Source organism: Pelmatolapia mariae, linkage group LG16_19 (assembly GCF_036321145.2).
Source record: "Pelmatolapia mariae isolate MD_Pm_ZW linkage group LG16_19, Pm_UMD_F_2, whole genome shotgun sequence".
Classification (NCBI taxonomy): Eukaryota; Metazoa; Chordata; class Actinopteri; order Cichliformes; family Cichlidae; genus Pelmatolapia; species Pelmatolapia mariae.
The window spans coordinates 62,185,709-62,203,329 of NC_086241.1; the positions used below are offsets into that span (position 1 = coordinate 62,185,709).

The 17,621-nt window shown below is 38.0% G+C and overlaps 1 protein-coding gene across 1 annotated transcript in view; it reads right to left on the reverse strand.

Moving 5' to 3' along the window:
• The window catches only part of babam2 (BRISC and BRCA1 A complex member 2), a 113,862-nt gene that overhangs the window by 83,669 nt on the left and 12,572 nt on the right, over positions 1–17,621 (reverse strand). Inside the window, exon 4 of the mRNA XM_063498207.1 lies at positions 13,925–14,019. Coding sequence (XP_063354277.1) covers positions 13,925–14,019 — 95 coding nt within the window. The remainder of the gene's footprint in view (positions 1–13,924; positions 14,020–17,621) is intronic.

Here is a 17,621-nt window from a genome sequence, read left to right on the forward strand (position 1 = left end):
TTAAATTAAACGGGCAGTGTGTGGGTTTACGCATGAAAAAAAATGAAAAGAACAGCTTGTCCTTAAAGTAAATCAAAGAGTCCATAAAGAGAACTTGCAATCCACTGGGCCTACTTTTAAAATAGTTGCTCCGCAAACGGAGCTTATGTTCTCTGAAATCTAACGTCTCAGCAGGAGGACCAGTAACTTTGATCTCTCTGGCAAAGAACGGTAATTTGAGAAAGTTTCAAATATAGTATCAAATACATTTATCAGACTTCCAGAGTTAACAAGCGGCACTTACACAAAAAATAAGATAAAAGTTGACCAATGTCATTTCCTGGAATATCAACAAGTGCTCTAATGTTTCGGTATTGTGGCCTTCATCAGAGGAAGGTTGTAACATCAGCGTGGTTGGACAGTTGTGGCTATGATAAATTCTCACTATAAATCTATTTGTCAACTTTTTGACAGGGTGCCTTGTTAGCTGTGGAACTTGATGATTTGATTTAGTATCTAAGGAACTGAGGGCCCAGTGAATCATCTTTTACTTCCAATAACAATCTATCCACAACATTATGGAAACCAACAGGTTTTAAGAGCTGACTGGCTGGCCGGGGACCAGGATTACATGATTTCCGGTTTTTGGCTCGAATCAGTGACTGGCCATTCAGTCTCATGTATATCCAATTATTAGCCAGTCCTTCTCATGGATCTGCAACATGCGCAGAGCAGCACAGGAAATAGTCACATGCAGACAATGCTTGCTAAATGTTTGTAACAACGAACATAATTATACACTTCACCTTGCTGAACATGGATATTTTAGGTAAAGGGGTTGTACTGTAGGGATGGGAATTAATAAGAATTTAGTGATTCCATTATCAATATCACTTATCCATTCGATTCCGTATCTATTCCCTTATCGATTCTCTATGGCTCATTATCACCATCATCTCTAAGCAGCACATCAAAGACATTACATTCATGCAAAATAATTACAAGCTGTGTGGTCACATGTTTGTGAATGTTAGAGGTATTTCATCTTTGTAGTGGTCAGTGTTGGGGTCATTACTCAAAGTAAAGTAAAAAAGTTATTACACCTTTTACACAGAACACTTTTCTTAAAAGTAACACAGTACGTTTCTTAATTACACCCAGGAGAAAGACATTCGTTATACTACTCGTTATGTTACTTTCATGTTACTCTCTAAAATGATCTGAAACACACGGTCTCATAATTGCCGTTTAACAATATAAACCTGAAGCTACAGCTCCACACACCAACACAAATCCCTATATATAATGAGGACACACATATCCTTCTCTTAGTATTTAGGTATGAATACAAAGCCGACAGCACAAATCAAAGATGAAAACCAGCACATACTCAGCATTTACTCAGCTTTAACATCATTCTGGGTTCTAGGCTAGCTTAGGGTTCGCATGTTGTCTATGCAGGTGCTTGCAAAGAACTGAAGTTGTGTTAGCATTATAATGCAGTTGTTTCTGTCCTGCAGCAGTCTCCACGTTACCATCACACTCTCGTCTTTTTGTAAAATAAAAACAAAAGTAATGTTCATATCCAAGCTCTAGTCTGCACCACTATTTTCATCCTCTGACACACGAAATGAAATTAGCTGATCATAGCAAGAGTGCAAGAACCGATAAGCGGGATCGACAGGCAGGCAGACTAACGATTCCAAGGAACTGGACTTCTGGGAACATTCTCAGTTCCCATCCCTAGTGTACTGTAAGTCATTTTCAGTTAATTACCTTTTTCTTGTACCTCCCTCAGCAGGAGAGCTTTTTTTAAGGGAGAACATTTTGTAACTTAAAGCAGTTTAGGGGAAACTGAAGTTCACTAATTTCTTTTATTATAAAAAATAAAATGAATAAAAAGTTGACTTTTGTTTATGTATCACAAACAAGAAATTTGGAATGTGGAATAATCAGTTTAAGCAGGTCAAATTTACAAAAGAATAAAAAATAATCTGAATTGGCTAATAAAATTACAACCGGCGCTGCCAACACTAACATCAATTTTCTGCTTTCTGTACAGCCCATAAACTATACTTTAACACTTCCAAGCTTACAAAAAAAGAGCTTTTTCTCATGTTTTCCTGCTTCTATTGACTATAGACAGATGACTGTACGGTTACAAAACAGTCAACCAAATGCTTCCCATTCGATCAAGATTAATTTAAGCACACTTTTACTTTCAAGCTCTCATGTTTACTGCTAATTTCCCAATTTTAAAACAAAAAAATAATCTGATAAAATCCTGATCCACACACAGTGCCTGAACTAAAATGAATTCTTTCAGAAATGGGGGCAAAGGAAGCACTTAGTGCTAGTGTGTTTTTTAATATTTAAAGCATGTAAATCAGTTCTGATAGCCCCCCAGTAATCTGACCCTTTAAAGGGCCGGTTCACCAAATGTTAAAAAGTTCTCCCTGGTGAGAAAAATGGAAATAATTTGGCTGACAAGAAGGAATCTAAAACTATAACTCACATGTAATACTTAGAATCACTATTTTTTTGTAAATGATGTGGCCCCATTAAAATCAGCGTAGGAAGAAAAGTCATACACTGAAGGCCCATTCTGAGCTAGGAAACCCAGTGTTTTCATTTTAATTTATCCAGAAATTTAAATAAAACTCCTTTATAAAAACTCTAGTGTCAGGCTCCATCTTATGCAGCACCTTACAACATGTTACTCAAGAGAAACGACATAGCTCATATAATAACAGCAATCGGAGTATATCTGCCTGTGTAGCACAGTACATATGTTGAGCATAAGGAAAGAACTCAACAAAAAATAAGTGTTTTCCTTTAAGAACAAAATGTGCACCTAAATTGGGCATCTTCACACTGAATAGACCCAAGTTGACAGAATTATGTCTTCCTGTGCCATCCGTCTGTACCATCTTCGATCCAATATTTATCTTAGGCCAATAAGAGAGGGACTGGCATCTGAAAATGCAAGATAATTATATAGGCCAAGAGAAGATATTTGTTTTTACGTCTTAAATGTGATTTTTATAGATGCTGGCAACCTGATCCAATAAATCGCTGTAGACTTGAAAGTGTGAGGCATTAAAAAACTCCCAAGTATTAAATTAATCTCTGTTAGTCGCTAATTCAAGTGTGGGCTCACACCCTGTTTCGCCCCCGGAGAGTGCCAAGTGTAAGATCATGCTAAATTGCTCTTGTCATGTGTTGAAGACACTTGGCATTCTCAGCCCAGTGTATTTTCCTTCACTGTGATCTGTGCGGTTTGTGTCCAACACAGAGCAACTTGTTGACAGAAATAGCACTTTTCTGACTACTTTTAATGTGGTTCACCAATCCACCGTGAGGGCTGAGAGCGCTGTCCCATCTAAGTCTTGGCATTTGTTTCATACATCAGCTAGTGTTTAGGAATAGCCAGCACCCCTTTCCTTCATCAGTCTCTGGTTGCAAACAATACCCTGCACAAGAAAAGCATTCCCAGACCTGTTAGTGAGCGTTGCCGATAATAAACTCCAATAAAAGCTGGAACCCATTATTCCCAAAAGCAGGAAGGAAGCGGGAGCAACAGTTGGTACACTATGCACAAGTTGACATAATGTAGCTTTATGGGCCATCTGAGTTTCTTTGTTAAAACAGTAACAGGGGACGAGTTGGAGCAGCAGATAGGAAGCGCTCATCAATGCTTGGCATGCAGTATTACCAGAGGGTAACGTGATGCTGGGAATGTTTCCTTTTCCTAGATGGGAGAACACTTAGATTGGCTTCACACTCCATTTTTTGTGGGAGTTGTCCTGATACAATGCCTCATTGTGTAAGTCCTCATCTTCTCTCAGGAGTCTTAATTTTTTGGGAAGGTGGCCGGGGGGGCACACACGTTTACACACGTTTGTGTACATGTTTCTTATTGCTACTAAATAAAGTAAAAAGATTAAAACCAAGGCTAACCTATTCTGCACTTTTCCCTGAGCACAAAAATACGATGTAATCATAAAATGTCCTATTTTTAGGGATGCAATTTTCTGATACAGAGTACTGACCCAATCCCAGCTGGAAAAACACTGGTTACTTTATTTTAAATAAACAAATAATGCATCCATTCAAGCCTTTTGAAGAGTTTTGGTGATACTAACTATAAAATAGAAAGGTATGTCATACAGACTGTCTAAAAAAAAAAAAAAAAAAGTTTGCGCTCTAGTTATGGTGACTGAAATTTGAGTATTTGATTAGTCCTGTTAATTAGCAATAATTATCTGGTATCTATAAGTGTAGCACACTAGCCAGGTTTGCAAGCTTTAATTGAAAAAAAGGTGACACTACACCACATTACTACATAATCCAAATATGGTCCCTTTAGCCTTTAGAAATCAACATGACAGTGACCAAAATGCTAACAATGAGGCTTCAAAACAAGGAGTACAAAAATCAATGTGTAATGTGGCTACATTCATTTTTATTTAGGTCTTTGGGTGAGTTACTTGTCCACTTTGGTGTTTTAACGATATTTACTGACAAAACAAAAAATATAGAATATTTTAAACACTTGTGCCTTCAGCCTTTCAAGTCCACAACCCCAGATTCTACTCAGGCATCTCTCTTGAATCTGTACAATGCCCGCAGCGTAAACAGTTAAACGCTTGCTCCAAATTAAAAGGGTGGAAAACAACAGTAATACACTGGTGAGTTACCTGTTTTACCAAAAGAGACCAACAGAAATTAGTTTAAGTATGGGTTTGTCAGACAATATGTCTGTCTTTCTTGCCCTGCATGAATACAAGATGAGGTTTATCAAAAATTAAATATCTTACTCAACTGGGGTAACTGAGAGGCAGCTAGACGTCCACCAGCACTATCATTAGCTGAACTATCATTACAACTGGAGCTAACGGGACAGATGAATACACTAAATAGCTATATTTATTTCCTGACCAGAATAGCCTTTTTTTTTTAATATTTTCTCAGTTACAGGTGACACAGTCCAGTCCAATTAGAGGGAACAGAGCCAAATGAGATATCCTTACACTTCAACAGTTCCAAAATATGTGGGATTTCCAGAGTAACAAGAAAGAGCCAACCTTTGAACCACACAGCAGAGTACTGCAAAAAGGTTAAGTGGAAACATGTTGAAGCCGTGTGCAGAGAGGCTATCACGGCTAACCCACGCTCTCAGGCATATGCAGAATGGGAAAGATTCAGAATGCAGGGGAACTCCCAAAAGTTTAGTACCTGCACGCATCACTGGACAAGTCTAGACCAGAGAAATGATTACACACAAAGAAAGGGGGAAACAGGGGCCAACAAATGGTAGCATTAGTTGAGTAAAAAAGAGAGGAACCATTAGAGATGACTGTTCTTACATGGTGCAAGCTCACTCCCCGTATCACAACAGGTTAAAGAAGATAAAGAGTTTTGTGATTTCATTGGCCAATGACACCTTCAGATTTGTTTTTGCTGTCTTAAATGTACAGAGTAGGGAAGCTGATTACTCATGTAGCTGAATGGGTTAACAGATGCAGATTCTAACAATACTGTCTGCAGCCATCAGTGGTGAAACTCACCAAAACATTTTTGCCCCACAGTGGGTTGTCTTGCTCCATCTGATGTCAGTATGAGTGAACGGGAACATTTTGTGCTGTTTATTCAAATCACTGTCAGTGATCTGAGAAGACCATGATTTATATTTTCTGGGGCCAAAACACAGAAAACCTTTTAAGGCTTCTCATGTTGCAATATTATTATTATAATACCTATAACTCACTCTAGATGTGGGTGTGCATGCTGACTATGTACAACAAATTATGTGAAGGGAATGGGTGGTAAAGAATTCAAGATTACAGAACAGTGCACCACAATCACAGATCAGCCACAAGCAAAATGCACCATCACGACAATCATACCCAGACATGCTACAGCATGCGCACTGAATACACAACTTCAAACTCTTACCCAATCAGCTTCAGTGCTTTTAAAGTTTTTTTCTTTATCTTTTGTTTTTTCGGAAAGGGGAGGTGGGGGGGCATTCCATACAAACATTAGTACAAACACTGAAGTCCAGTGTGTTGCCATCACTTGGTGAATTAGGGAAGAAAAAAATGTATGACGCAACATAACCTACGTAAGGAATTAAAATGGTATTGCTCTCCACCTTCCCTCCCTTCCGCCCTCTGTCTTTGTCATTTCCTCCTTTCTGGTCATTTTTCCCAGCAACCCGTGGGCAGACCTGTTCTGCTGTATTCCTGTCACCAAGTTTGGTTAACACGTCTTTCCAAACTCCACTTCTCTGAGCTCTCCACCCCTGCTCTAAACACGATCCGCTATCACAGATAAGCCAGAAACTGATCTTCTCTTGAAATCTTGATAAGAAATTTATTTTAAGTGCTTTTATATTTAATCTTAAGGTGGACATGATCATGTCATATCATAACAGCAGCGTTTAGATCTTTTTTTACTGGTGTGGGTTTTCTCTTTTTAGAACTAGTCTCCCTTCTGATCTCGCCGATCTTAGAGAACTGATTATTAGGCACCATTGCTAAGAAGATGGGGTCATTTCAGTCAGAAGAAAATCAGACAGAATCTTTGGGCTGCTTCTGACAATTATTGTTGTCACTTGTAAAGTTGCTGATGTTAATGGTTCCAACTCTAGGCCAGTAAATTAGAGCCCCAAAATTCAGAATGGGCATCTCAAGCAAAAACACTAGGAACTATTCAAGTATTCTCTGAAGATTGTCATTCTCAAATGACTGCACTTAGTTATGGCACACTTATGACCTGCTGGCTTTTCTACGAGAATTTAGTCTTTGAAGGAATTTCACACAAGACATTGTGATGGCTGTAGTTATCTTTGGTTTTGCAAGTTTATTTTCTTTATTCAATAGCATGTTCTTTCATGATAATTCGTAGTAAAGACATGTTGATTTTAATGGAACTTTCTGTTAAGAAAAAATAATTTAAAATAGTTGGGGCACTTGCACTGCATTTGTGGAAAGGCAGTAAATGTGCTTCTAAATATAAATAACAGAGCATTCCTTTCCTGTTTTGGTGCAATCTCTTACAAGCGTCAAGCAGTTAAGTTTGTCCATCTTTGGTCAGTAAAGGGACTCAAGTGTTGTGACTGTAGATGGACTTTTGCGCTAAATAAACTGATTGATGTACAGCACCAAATCAGGATACACAATGCCAAATTGGTCTCACAACGTTGAGATTGCAACATCAACAACAGCAATAACAATAATGATAGTAATAATTATTATTATTGGGAGAGGGCAGATTATTGGCCAGTCATCTTAAAACATCACAAACGATTACAGGTTAATGCAATGAATCTAATATCTAATATCCAATGAAAAGCCAGAAACCAACAAGGCATTATTTTGTCAGACCATATGTCAAATGAACATACAAAGTGCAAAATATACAAATCTAGTAACAAATACACATATTTCCAATAAAAAAAACCCTTCACCTCTTGATGGAGGTCAGACAACGCATCAGTCGAGATTGCTGGCTGCATTAAATGTTAGTTGTATTCGAGTGTATTACTTTCGTTTATATCTATATTGCAGTGTATTGAGGCCACCCAAATAAGCCACTTCAGTTAAGGCTATTTAAGGGTGTTTTAGTCATCTCCATAGTAAAGTCAAAGTGGCGTGTTATACAGTCTCGACATGCTCGCCATAGTTTCAGTAATCTCCGATAAGCCTCCTTCCCAATTAAATCTTTAGGTTAAACAGTCATGAATGTGTCAGTGTGGTTAAGTGTTGCGGTGGCAATCATAGGCCGACTTAAGATTTATCTCCATGTTGAAAGGAACAATGGCTCCCTCTGAGCCCAAAATAAACCCATTAGACTGGCAGATGACTTTCCATTGCTTTGACATACAGTAATTAGAGTCATGAAACTAGTATGAGGGCTAACATGACTGACCAGTTAAAAAACAACCCACTAAGAGTTTCAAAGCACGCTGAGACAGGGAGCAGCCCTGGTGGCCAATTAGCAATGGTCTGGATGCTATTTAGCCTACATCTGTACTTTCCAGTCAACCCTTGCACCCTAGCAACAATATAACAGCGAACCTCAATAAATTTGTGACAGACTTTTCTCATATTCCATGGCTCATGGAACTGTTCGGCTATAAATGGTTTATTTGTGGGACATGTGGCCTCTCATCATCCAGCAGGGATATTTAAAGTCTCTTTCATTCATCATCCATTGTGGTTAAAACTCTTGGAAGGGCTTTTCTTAACAATTGCAGAGGTTTGAGGATTACTTTGTTATTGCTGCCTTTGTAGTCCATGTTTGACTTGCTATACCTTCTAAAGGTGGCAAGGCTCCTAGAGTTTCCTCAAGTAAGTACAACAGTCACTGACCTCTGCCAGAGGTCTCTTTCTGTTAAAACGGAACTCAAAGTGCTGCTTGCAATGGATTGCTTGGCCATTGGGGATCTAAGTCTAACATTTAAAAGTTTTAGGTTACCTTAAAGCTATAGATATTGGATCAGCTTCCAAATTGACAAGGTTAATAATTTGAGACTCCTCTTTGAATGTTGAGATGAAAACTTGGACAAAAGTTAATGATAACGTGCTGTCCATAGCAATAAGTCAGCACTGCCATGTGGATAAAACTGACAGGTTTTCGCTAGAAAATCATTTGAGACGTTTCGCCATCAGTTTTTGTGAGTACTTCATGTGACTTTTTGCTGTTTTTAACAGAGTGAAAAGTTAATCCACCCATCTAATTTTGAATGCATGAGGGATCAAAAGCACTGGTGAAAACAGCACAAATTAAAAAGCCCCAAACCTCATGCTTCAAGGGTCTGTAGCTTAAGAAGATAAATGTATATTGGTCCAATAGATATGTTATTGTACCAAAAAAAAAAAAAAAAAAAGCATTTCTAAGGAGGTCAGGTGGAAACGTCTCTCAGACTTGACCCTCAGTCATAAAAGAAGTACAACCTGTCAAGAAAAATGATTGCAAAATGCAAAATTATGTTTTTGGATAAAGTCACCAAACTTTTCAAATGTTTTTACTAGATTTCACTGGTGATTCTATGTACATGTAGCTTTTGAAATGGTTGATTCCTTTCATCTATTTAGATACAACTTTAATCCTTAGGTTTTTAGATGAACGGTTAAAAGTGAGACCATTATAAAATGTTCGACAAAATGGGACAAGCCTTTAATAAGAGTGGAATTTCTTTTCCATAAAAACTTCTTTGGGTGAGTGGACATTTTGAGACTTGCTAGCGCTTCACAGTAACCAGAGAGCAGGCAACGATTTAAGCATGTATTATCATCACCTCCAAAAGGAAGTTTTAATACATGAAGTTGTGGTGATAGGTTATCTTAGGCATGCTTTCACAATGATGTGATCAGGCTAAAACCGTAGTTAAGTAGGAGCCTAATTGTCTAAAAGGAAACATTTTCACTCAAGATTTTAGAATATGTTATGCAGTTTCTAACATGCATATAATATTACCAAACCTTGCTGATCATCTACTGTGTAGCACATGCATCATGTTTTAGTCCTCCCTTTTCTTTTGCAACAACAATACATTTCTCTGTTTAAACAGAAACATGGATAATAAACCTACTCAAGGCCTGGTGACAGCAGGGAAAAACACAAGCCTAAACAGAGAAGCTAATGATACCCTTGACTGGCTGTAAACAAGAGCAATGTGTTGCTGAGACATCAGGAATTCAACCAGCCACTGACAGAGGACCTAAAATTAGCCTAATGTTTACCCCCTGGATAACAATGGCTAGAAACATAGTCCACTTGAAGTAGAAAGTAGAGAAGTAGAGACAGTGTCAAACAAAAATGTTTTGCTCCTTATTATCAGTGCAAAGTTATTTATTTTCATAAAAACATGTTACTCTAATGATAAGTCACAGTTTTATATATCAAAATAATATTTTTCAGATAACAATCAGTTTTCACAAGAGATATGAGGGGGAAATTAATGAACTCCACAGAATCAAGAGTTTTTTAACACTGAGAGGGGGATGTACTTACTGAAAATATAGAGGAAAAAGGAGGGAGTGGGAATCTCAGGCAGAGAGACAGACGAAGGAGGATTATGAAAGCATGAAGTGCAAAACGCAGCAAGACTATAAGTGAGAAAATAAACAAGCAGTGGGCTGCCAAGCACTGGCTCTGTGGAGGTACTTCCCCTTATGTGCACAGCTGGATTTATGAGACGGTGAGCAATACTCCCCTCACTTCTCCCAGACTCTGACACAAGCAGGGGAATTTAGCAGCTACATGCTAGTCTGCTTCAAAAATAGCAATGGATAACTACCCAGTAGTAGCTACATAGCTATAGCAGCACAGTACAGAAAAGTTTGCACAGTTCCAGCTAGCCCTATTGGCATGTCTGTGTTGTGTTTACCATCATCTAATAACCCAACGCAAACATGCCAATAGACATTACTTTTAAAGGAATCATTGTACAAGGTCAATGGTTTGATTAGTAGCAATTACCAAAGGCTGTGGAGATGACAGAATTATAGTCATATTCATTTATTTCAGAACACATTAAAAAAAAAAAAAGGATGCTGCACAGTAGCTGAGCATGGGCCTTATGTAGGTACTGGATCCCTGTTTGGCTTCTTCCTTTTAGGTCAGGGGTGGGCAACTCCAGGCCGGTGTCCCTGCAGGTTTTAGATGTGTCCTTGAACCAACACAGCTGATTTAAATGGCTAAATTAGCTCCTCAACATGTCCTGAAGTTCTCCAGAGGCCTGGTAACGAACTAATCATGTGATTCAGGTGCGATGACCCAAGGTGAGATCTAAAACCTGCAGGACACCGGCCCTCGAGGCCTGGAATTGCCCACCCCTGTTTTAGGTCCTTCTCCTTGGCCTCCTCCATTACCATTTTTTAATGTATTAGGTGTGATTGTGTTGATTGCATCCTATGTTTGGATCACACATTGGCTTTGATCACAAAATTAATTCATCCGGTGTGTTTTGGCAAATTGTTGCTGGGTTCTGTAATCATTTTTAAATTAAAAACAATAAAGCAGCACAAAAGGCAAATGGGTGCCTTGAAATTGAGACATGATTACTCAGTTGGTTAAATATTTTTAAACAGAAAATATATTTTTGAATGTCACATACATAAACTTGGACAGTGATATCTGCTGTTAGGTACAAATTAGATCTTGAATTGTTGAATGCCCCAGAAAGAACAAAGCTACACTACAGTGAAAAGTTTAATGATAAAGTTTTTCTACTAGTATATTGTAGCCTGCTTTAACCAGGCAAAAACATGATGACATGCACTATACAATGTGATTTACTGTCCACGAGAGACCCTAGGGTCAGAATGATGTAAATTTAATCATCAGAGAGTGTATCTGTAGCTGCGTAGATGGAACCGCGCTGCCAAATTTGCTGTGGCCGTTCAGGCACGTTGTCACAATGAGGCACCCTTTTGCCATCTTGCCACAGTGTGAGTCGTTTGGCCTAATATTTTCCTTTAGTTGCCCCAGGAAGTAACAGTAAAACTAGGCTCCAATAGTTTGACCCTGGGGGATGAATGCACAACCCTGTAAACAAGGAGCATGCCCCCGACTGCGCTCCTGACCCAACAAACCCTCTTCATCTCAGAGTCATGGGCTCTGATAACAGTGGCACAGTGGAAAATTAGTACACCTCAACTGACCATAATACTTCACGGCATGCCCTGGCACCTGTGAAGCTCAGCCCACATATCAAGGCATTTGCTTCTCTCAAACTGCTCTGTAGCTAAAACAGCTGTTTGGTAGTAGACATTCCATGCTCTACCTGGCTAGGTAATAATAATATTACTAATAATAATAATAAACTTTATTTGTACAGAACTTGTGTAACACACAGTTACAAACATAGTAGGTAACCCTCCTGTATACCACCCACCCAACTCCTGTTCAAGTCTTCTATTTGCAAGGGGCAACCAGTCTGTTCAAATCTTGATTGTGTAAGTGTGTGATTTTGCACACTAAAAAACTGAATGTAACTTTGTGATTATAAGATATATATACACATATATATATGTTATACATATTAGATAGAAAATAACATAAAAAGACAAAATATTAGACTATTCAAACACAGGAAATTACATTGCTGTAATTATTCCACAATGTAATTCAGGAATGACATGCTAAACCAGTGACCAATCGAGCTGAGATAGAACTAACTGTTTAATCAGCTTAACTATGTAAATATGAAAATTTCTACTTTTGCCATGTTTAACATACATTTTCATCTGTTTACAACTAAGTTGGCTGTTATAAGTTTATGTCAGAAAAAAAAAACCTACAGAAAAAAATACTACAGACATTCACTCAAAAGTATGTACAGTGTGCTCTATGGGAAATTAGCTGCAACACTTCTGTTTGGAAGGAACAGCCAATGAGAAGAAAGCTGGTTTTAAGTGACAATGCCATTAAAAAAGCAAGGAAATGGGTTTCAGACAGAGCACAAATTGAGAAACTGCACCAAGGGCCAGTATAGTATGATGAAATATTATTTTGAACTGTAACTCAAGCTCCTCAAGTAGGGTCCAGTATTAAAAATCTAAAGTTAAAAAAGTTTAAACTTTAAACACTACCCATAATTTTATTCTGTTCATCTGCATGTAGCGATTTCAGTGGGAGAGACATTTTATCACTCATCCAAGTGACCTAAGAAGTGATGAAACGTTTCTCCCACTGAAAATGCTACCATGCTGACAGAATCAACTTTTTGGGATTTCCTTACTTGGCTGATTGAGCATAGATCAAGACAACTTTAAACACTGCAGCTGCCATATACCATAACGGAGAAAATAGAGCCTTTATAAACATTATCTGGATTTTTGCAGATTAGTGCAGTACAGTGATTCTTTACCATCATTACCCATTCTTTGCTCCAAGCCAGCGATCTTTGGAAAGACATAAGCAGCTTTTGTCGCTTGTATTTTAATTTCTGAGAAATCTTTTAATATTTGGGCGACAGAAATTTTAAACTTTCTGGTTTAATTGTGAAACCTTTTAGAATACATATGCTGTAAAGCACTCTTTCTGTAAAGTTACCCCATGACAGTAATTCTGACCAAGTATTCATTTTTATCTTTCAAAATCCTTTGGGATTTACTGGAACTTACAGTGATGATGCAATTTTGTGGTGCAACAGCTTTTATTAATATGCAAAACAAACAACCACACCTCATCTGAAACTACACAATGCTGATGCAATCTGTCCTTGAAAACCAGTTCTCCTGCTAGGCTCAAAACCGTTTGCAGCTGTCCACATACTTCTGTGTTGACATTTTATGGTTAAAAAAGAAAAAATGACTTCTTGGAACCATTTTCAAAGAGGAAAATTAATGACAATTAAACAAAACATGACTGAACAAATACCAAGAATGTCCACGTAAATTTCCAGGAAGAAGAGCATTCACATGAACCTAATAAAATTTTAAATTACATTTTGTCCATCTAAAAGAAGTACTCTCTTTATGAAAAAGGGCACATTATAAACATGGACAGTACGTTTTCATTTGTTCAGACTAGCTTTCCAGTGAATCACAGATTCACAGAGATGATCAGATGTACAGATAAACAGCAAGTCAAAACAATTATAAGAAGTGTAATCACTACAACAGCTAAGGCTCAACATCCACAGAAAATGCATAGTGTTTGTTTGCTTTTCTAAAATTTAGATGTACTATGAACTAAACTTCTCCTGGCCACTTCAGTCAATAAGGTTGTGACCATCCACCATTTGAAGAAAATGGGTGATATATTTGACATGCAGAATTAATATAAATGAATCAGAAGAGGTGGATTTAGCAAATGCATGTTGTGGTGTGGAGCAGAGCATCATGATAAAGACTGTACTCACGGGAAAATTATAAAAAAAACTCTCCCTCTATTAATTAAACATTTCACATTCTTCCATTCTACTCACTGGTAGTTCGGAGGGTTCAGGGAGAAACTCAGCATCTTCTCCAAAAATAAAATCTGGAGGCAATTCTGGATAGCGTGCATTGAATATGATATCCCCTGGAAGAAAAGAGAAGAACGCGTTATTACTCGTTTAATTAAAACACAAATCTGAAATGTTTGCTTGTATTGCAGTAAGTGTTGTAAACAGCCACAATTTACCAAGGAAGTGACTGAGCTTTGATCACATATAAGATCATTTCCATTCAGTTTTAATCAAAGTTGACTTGCTCTAAACAAATAATTAAAAAAAGAAAAAAACAATGCATCAATCTTCTGTATTCTGTCTGGTATTATGAAATGAAAGTATTTTTGAAGCATTACTGAAACCAGGAAATTGTGGTGGTTGTGTGTGGTTTTACTAGTTGCACTAAGCACACAATGTGCATTTAAGCTCTAGCGTCTTGTAGTTTTAAGTGCCTTAAATAAGAAAACTTCACATGCACCCTTGCAACCTTGGCACACCACCGCATTAGCAAAAGTTTTAAGATTATGCATTTTAATTGCATATTTAATTTAAATTCCATATCATGTACCCCATATGGTAAACCACACACTAAAAAAAACTTCAGGTAATACATCATCTTAAGTTCTTTTTTCTTTTGGTAAATGACGACCGGCTGAATGACAGTGCAAGCTGAATGACACATCCCATATTAAAAATAGCAATTACTTGTAATAATAACTCTATATTAAACATGTTTTGGTGAGTGATTAGCAACCTGCAACCCTAAGGCTAAAATATGCAGTTCCCTTAATTCCTATGGGGACTGACTTCAAAAATGAGCCAATCCCTATAAACTCTCATGTTAAAATGTCCAATTTTACAGGAAAAATAAGAATAAACATCTTCATAGCCTGCTGCAAAACACTATTTTGAACTTTACGGTTAGTTTACCCATTTATATGGGATTCTGCTTAAACTTAAAATTGGGGCATAGCAGCTTTGATTGACAGGTGTGTTGGTATGGCCAGCTGTAGCGAATAGCTTTTGTGTTTGAGCCTTCAAATAATTTTAATGCAACTATCTGAAAGCAGTTTACTCTTCTGGCACTTGTAGTAACACATCATTAATGTAGTTGGTATTTCAGTTTTGGTAAGTGGCATTCTTCTTCTATACATATTCTTTGGTGATTACCACTCTTAATGAGCAAAGGCAAGACAACTTTCAAATGTACAGTAAGCAGAGAATCACTCTGCACACTCCTGTCCTATTATAACGATTAACTCAGATACCCACTGCACTCATTGCGTCACAATTTTGCTATTCTAGCGTGAAGCTACAGAAAACACCTACAAGTATGCAATTAATCTTTAGAAACATGAACTAAAAAAAATAATAATAAAACTTTAAATATTACTTGGGTTAATGTTACTCACATAACCAGTAGAATAAATGTAGGTGCACACCACAGCAATAAATTCTAGATTTTAAAAAAGATTATTTTTGTTTAAAGTAAAAAGGGAGAAAAAAAAAGTTCAGTAGAAAACATTATGTCTAATTTTTCTGAACTTATAGCATTATATTCATCTTCTTTTGCCTGCTCCATTTCTAACTTTGCATACAAACTTGCTCCACCCGAGCTGATGTCCATCTGACATACAAATCTTGCTGTTTCTCCTGGTAACTCCAAATGAAACTCTAAGCATCTTCATCTCTTCCTGCTCCAGGTTCAGCTTCCTGTCTTTTTGTCACTGCCAGCAACTCCAAACCATACATCACTGCAATTTTAGCCTCTGTCTTGTAAAGCTTCCCTTTCAGTCTTGCAGCTATCCTTCTGTCACACTTGACACTCTGTCCACTCCACCCTGCCTGTACTCTTCTTCACCTCTCATGGCCTGATCACTGCTTTGGATGGTTGACCCCACATATTTACTGTAAACTACATTACCATAGTCAGACTCTTTGGGTTCATTACGTCTTATGCATGTACTCGTCCATTTTGTGTTTAATAACTATATTTAAAATTATTACTAACATATTGGGATAAAATTAAAAAAATATAAGCTCACACTGGAAATGGCCCTCACTGAGGGCTCACATAACAAAGCTTGGTTCACAATGTTCTTCAATTACGTTACACAACTCTATTTGTGTGCTGCAAGACGTCCTGTTCTGCTTTTTTTTTTTTTTTTTTTGTTCCACGCAGTAACAGCAAGAAGAGGCAAACACACACATGTGGAAGTATTTTTCCAGTGGAGAAGAGTCAAACGAGGAAACGAGAGGTTGTGTCGTAAACCAGCTCCAAACCACTGGAAGCTTGACAGAAAAACTGCTGGCGTGGTTCCAGAGGGAAATGGAGGTCTTGGAAGAGCAGACTTCACAGGTTATAGAGGCTTTTGTATGATGTTTTCTTCATACATCCTTAGACAGCAAGAAGAAGCTTCACTCAAACGTGACTGCATAATGTACCTTCTCTCCAAATCTTATTCAGACAGACGTTTTATTGAAGTCAGAAGGGTACAATGTGTACAACTACAAAGCAGTACCAGCCCTGGCGGTCACGTGGAAGAGGCTGGGTTTATATTGATAGTGATTAGCTGTGTACAGAGTGTGCCATGCCAAGCAGATCCATAGACCAATCTGCAGCTCTGCATCCTTGATTAGACAAACCTCTTTCCTGAGGCCAAAGCACAGGAAAGTATAACAGCTGCGTGCCACGCCAGAATACCCGTGCCAGTTTTCTTTTTCTTTTGCTTTGCTCAGATTGCTGCTTTCTGTCTCCATTAATTTCTGTTTAACTTTAAATACAATTCAAACGAAAATGAAATATAAATGAACAAAGTGGTGAAGGTGTTAGGGGACACGGGGTCATCCATGAGAGAATAAGGTCGACTTTAAAAAAATGAGGTTGGAGGAGTTTAAGTATCTCCGAGTCTTGTTCGTGAGCGGAGGAGAGTGAAGCGGGGATTGGATTGGTGTAGTGTCTGCAGTAATGCGAAAGCTGTACTGTCTGCTGAACTATGGCAAATACTGGTCAGTCTACATTCCTGTCATCACCTATGGCCACCAACTGTGGCTAGTGAAAAAACAGAACATGATGACTGAAGATATAATCAAAGGAAAAAGGAGCTTCCTATAGCAGAGCTCAGTCATCTGGGAAGACCTCAAATTAGAGGAGCCGCTGCTCCTCCATACTGAAAGAAGTCAACTGGTGGTTCTGATATCTGACTAGGATGCCCTCTGGATGCCTCCTTAGTGACATGCATCAGGCATGTGCATTTTAATGGGAGACTAAGCCAGACCAGAGACACAGTGGTGACATAACGTCTCTCAGCTGACTTGTGAATGCTTTGCTGTCCGCTCAAAAAAGATATAGTTTTTTCACAACATAGACATTTTTTTCCTTCATTTTTATACTATTAAGTTTAATTTTTACACAATGCCTGAGGAGGGTCAAGAAAGAGTTTGGGTTGAAATGAAACCTTTCACACATTTCAAGTCATGCACATAATCACCAGAGGGTTACTTCATCAATCAATCAGTGATTACTCTGTTATGGCAAACTGGGTCCATGGCAGGTCATTTTGGGGGAATTCTGGTGAAAAAATATTTTGTGGACTAATGAAGCTGACATTAAATAACCTGGGAAGGAAGCCAACAACATGTATGATCTAAACATATCACTACATACTGCTATGAAAACATCATTATGACAGCA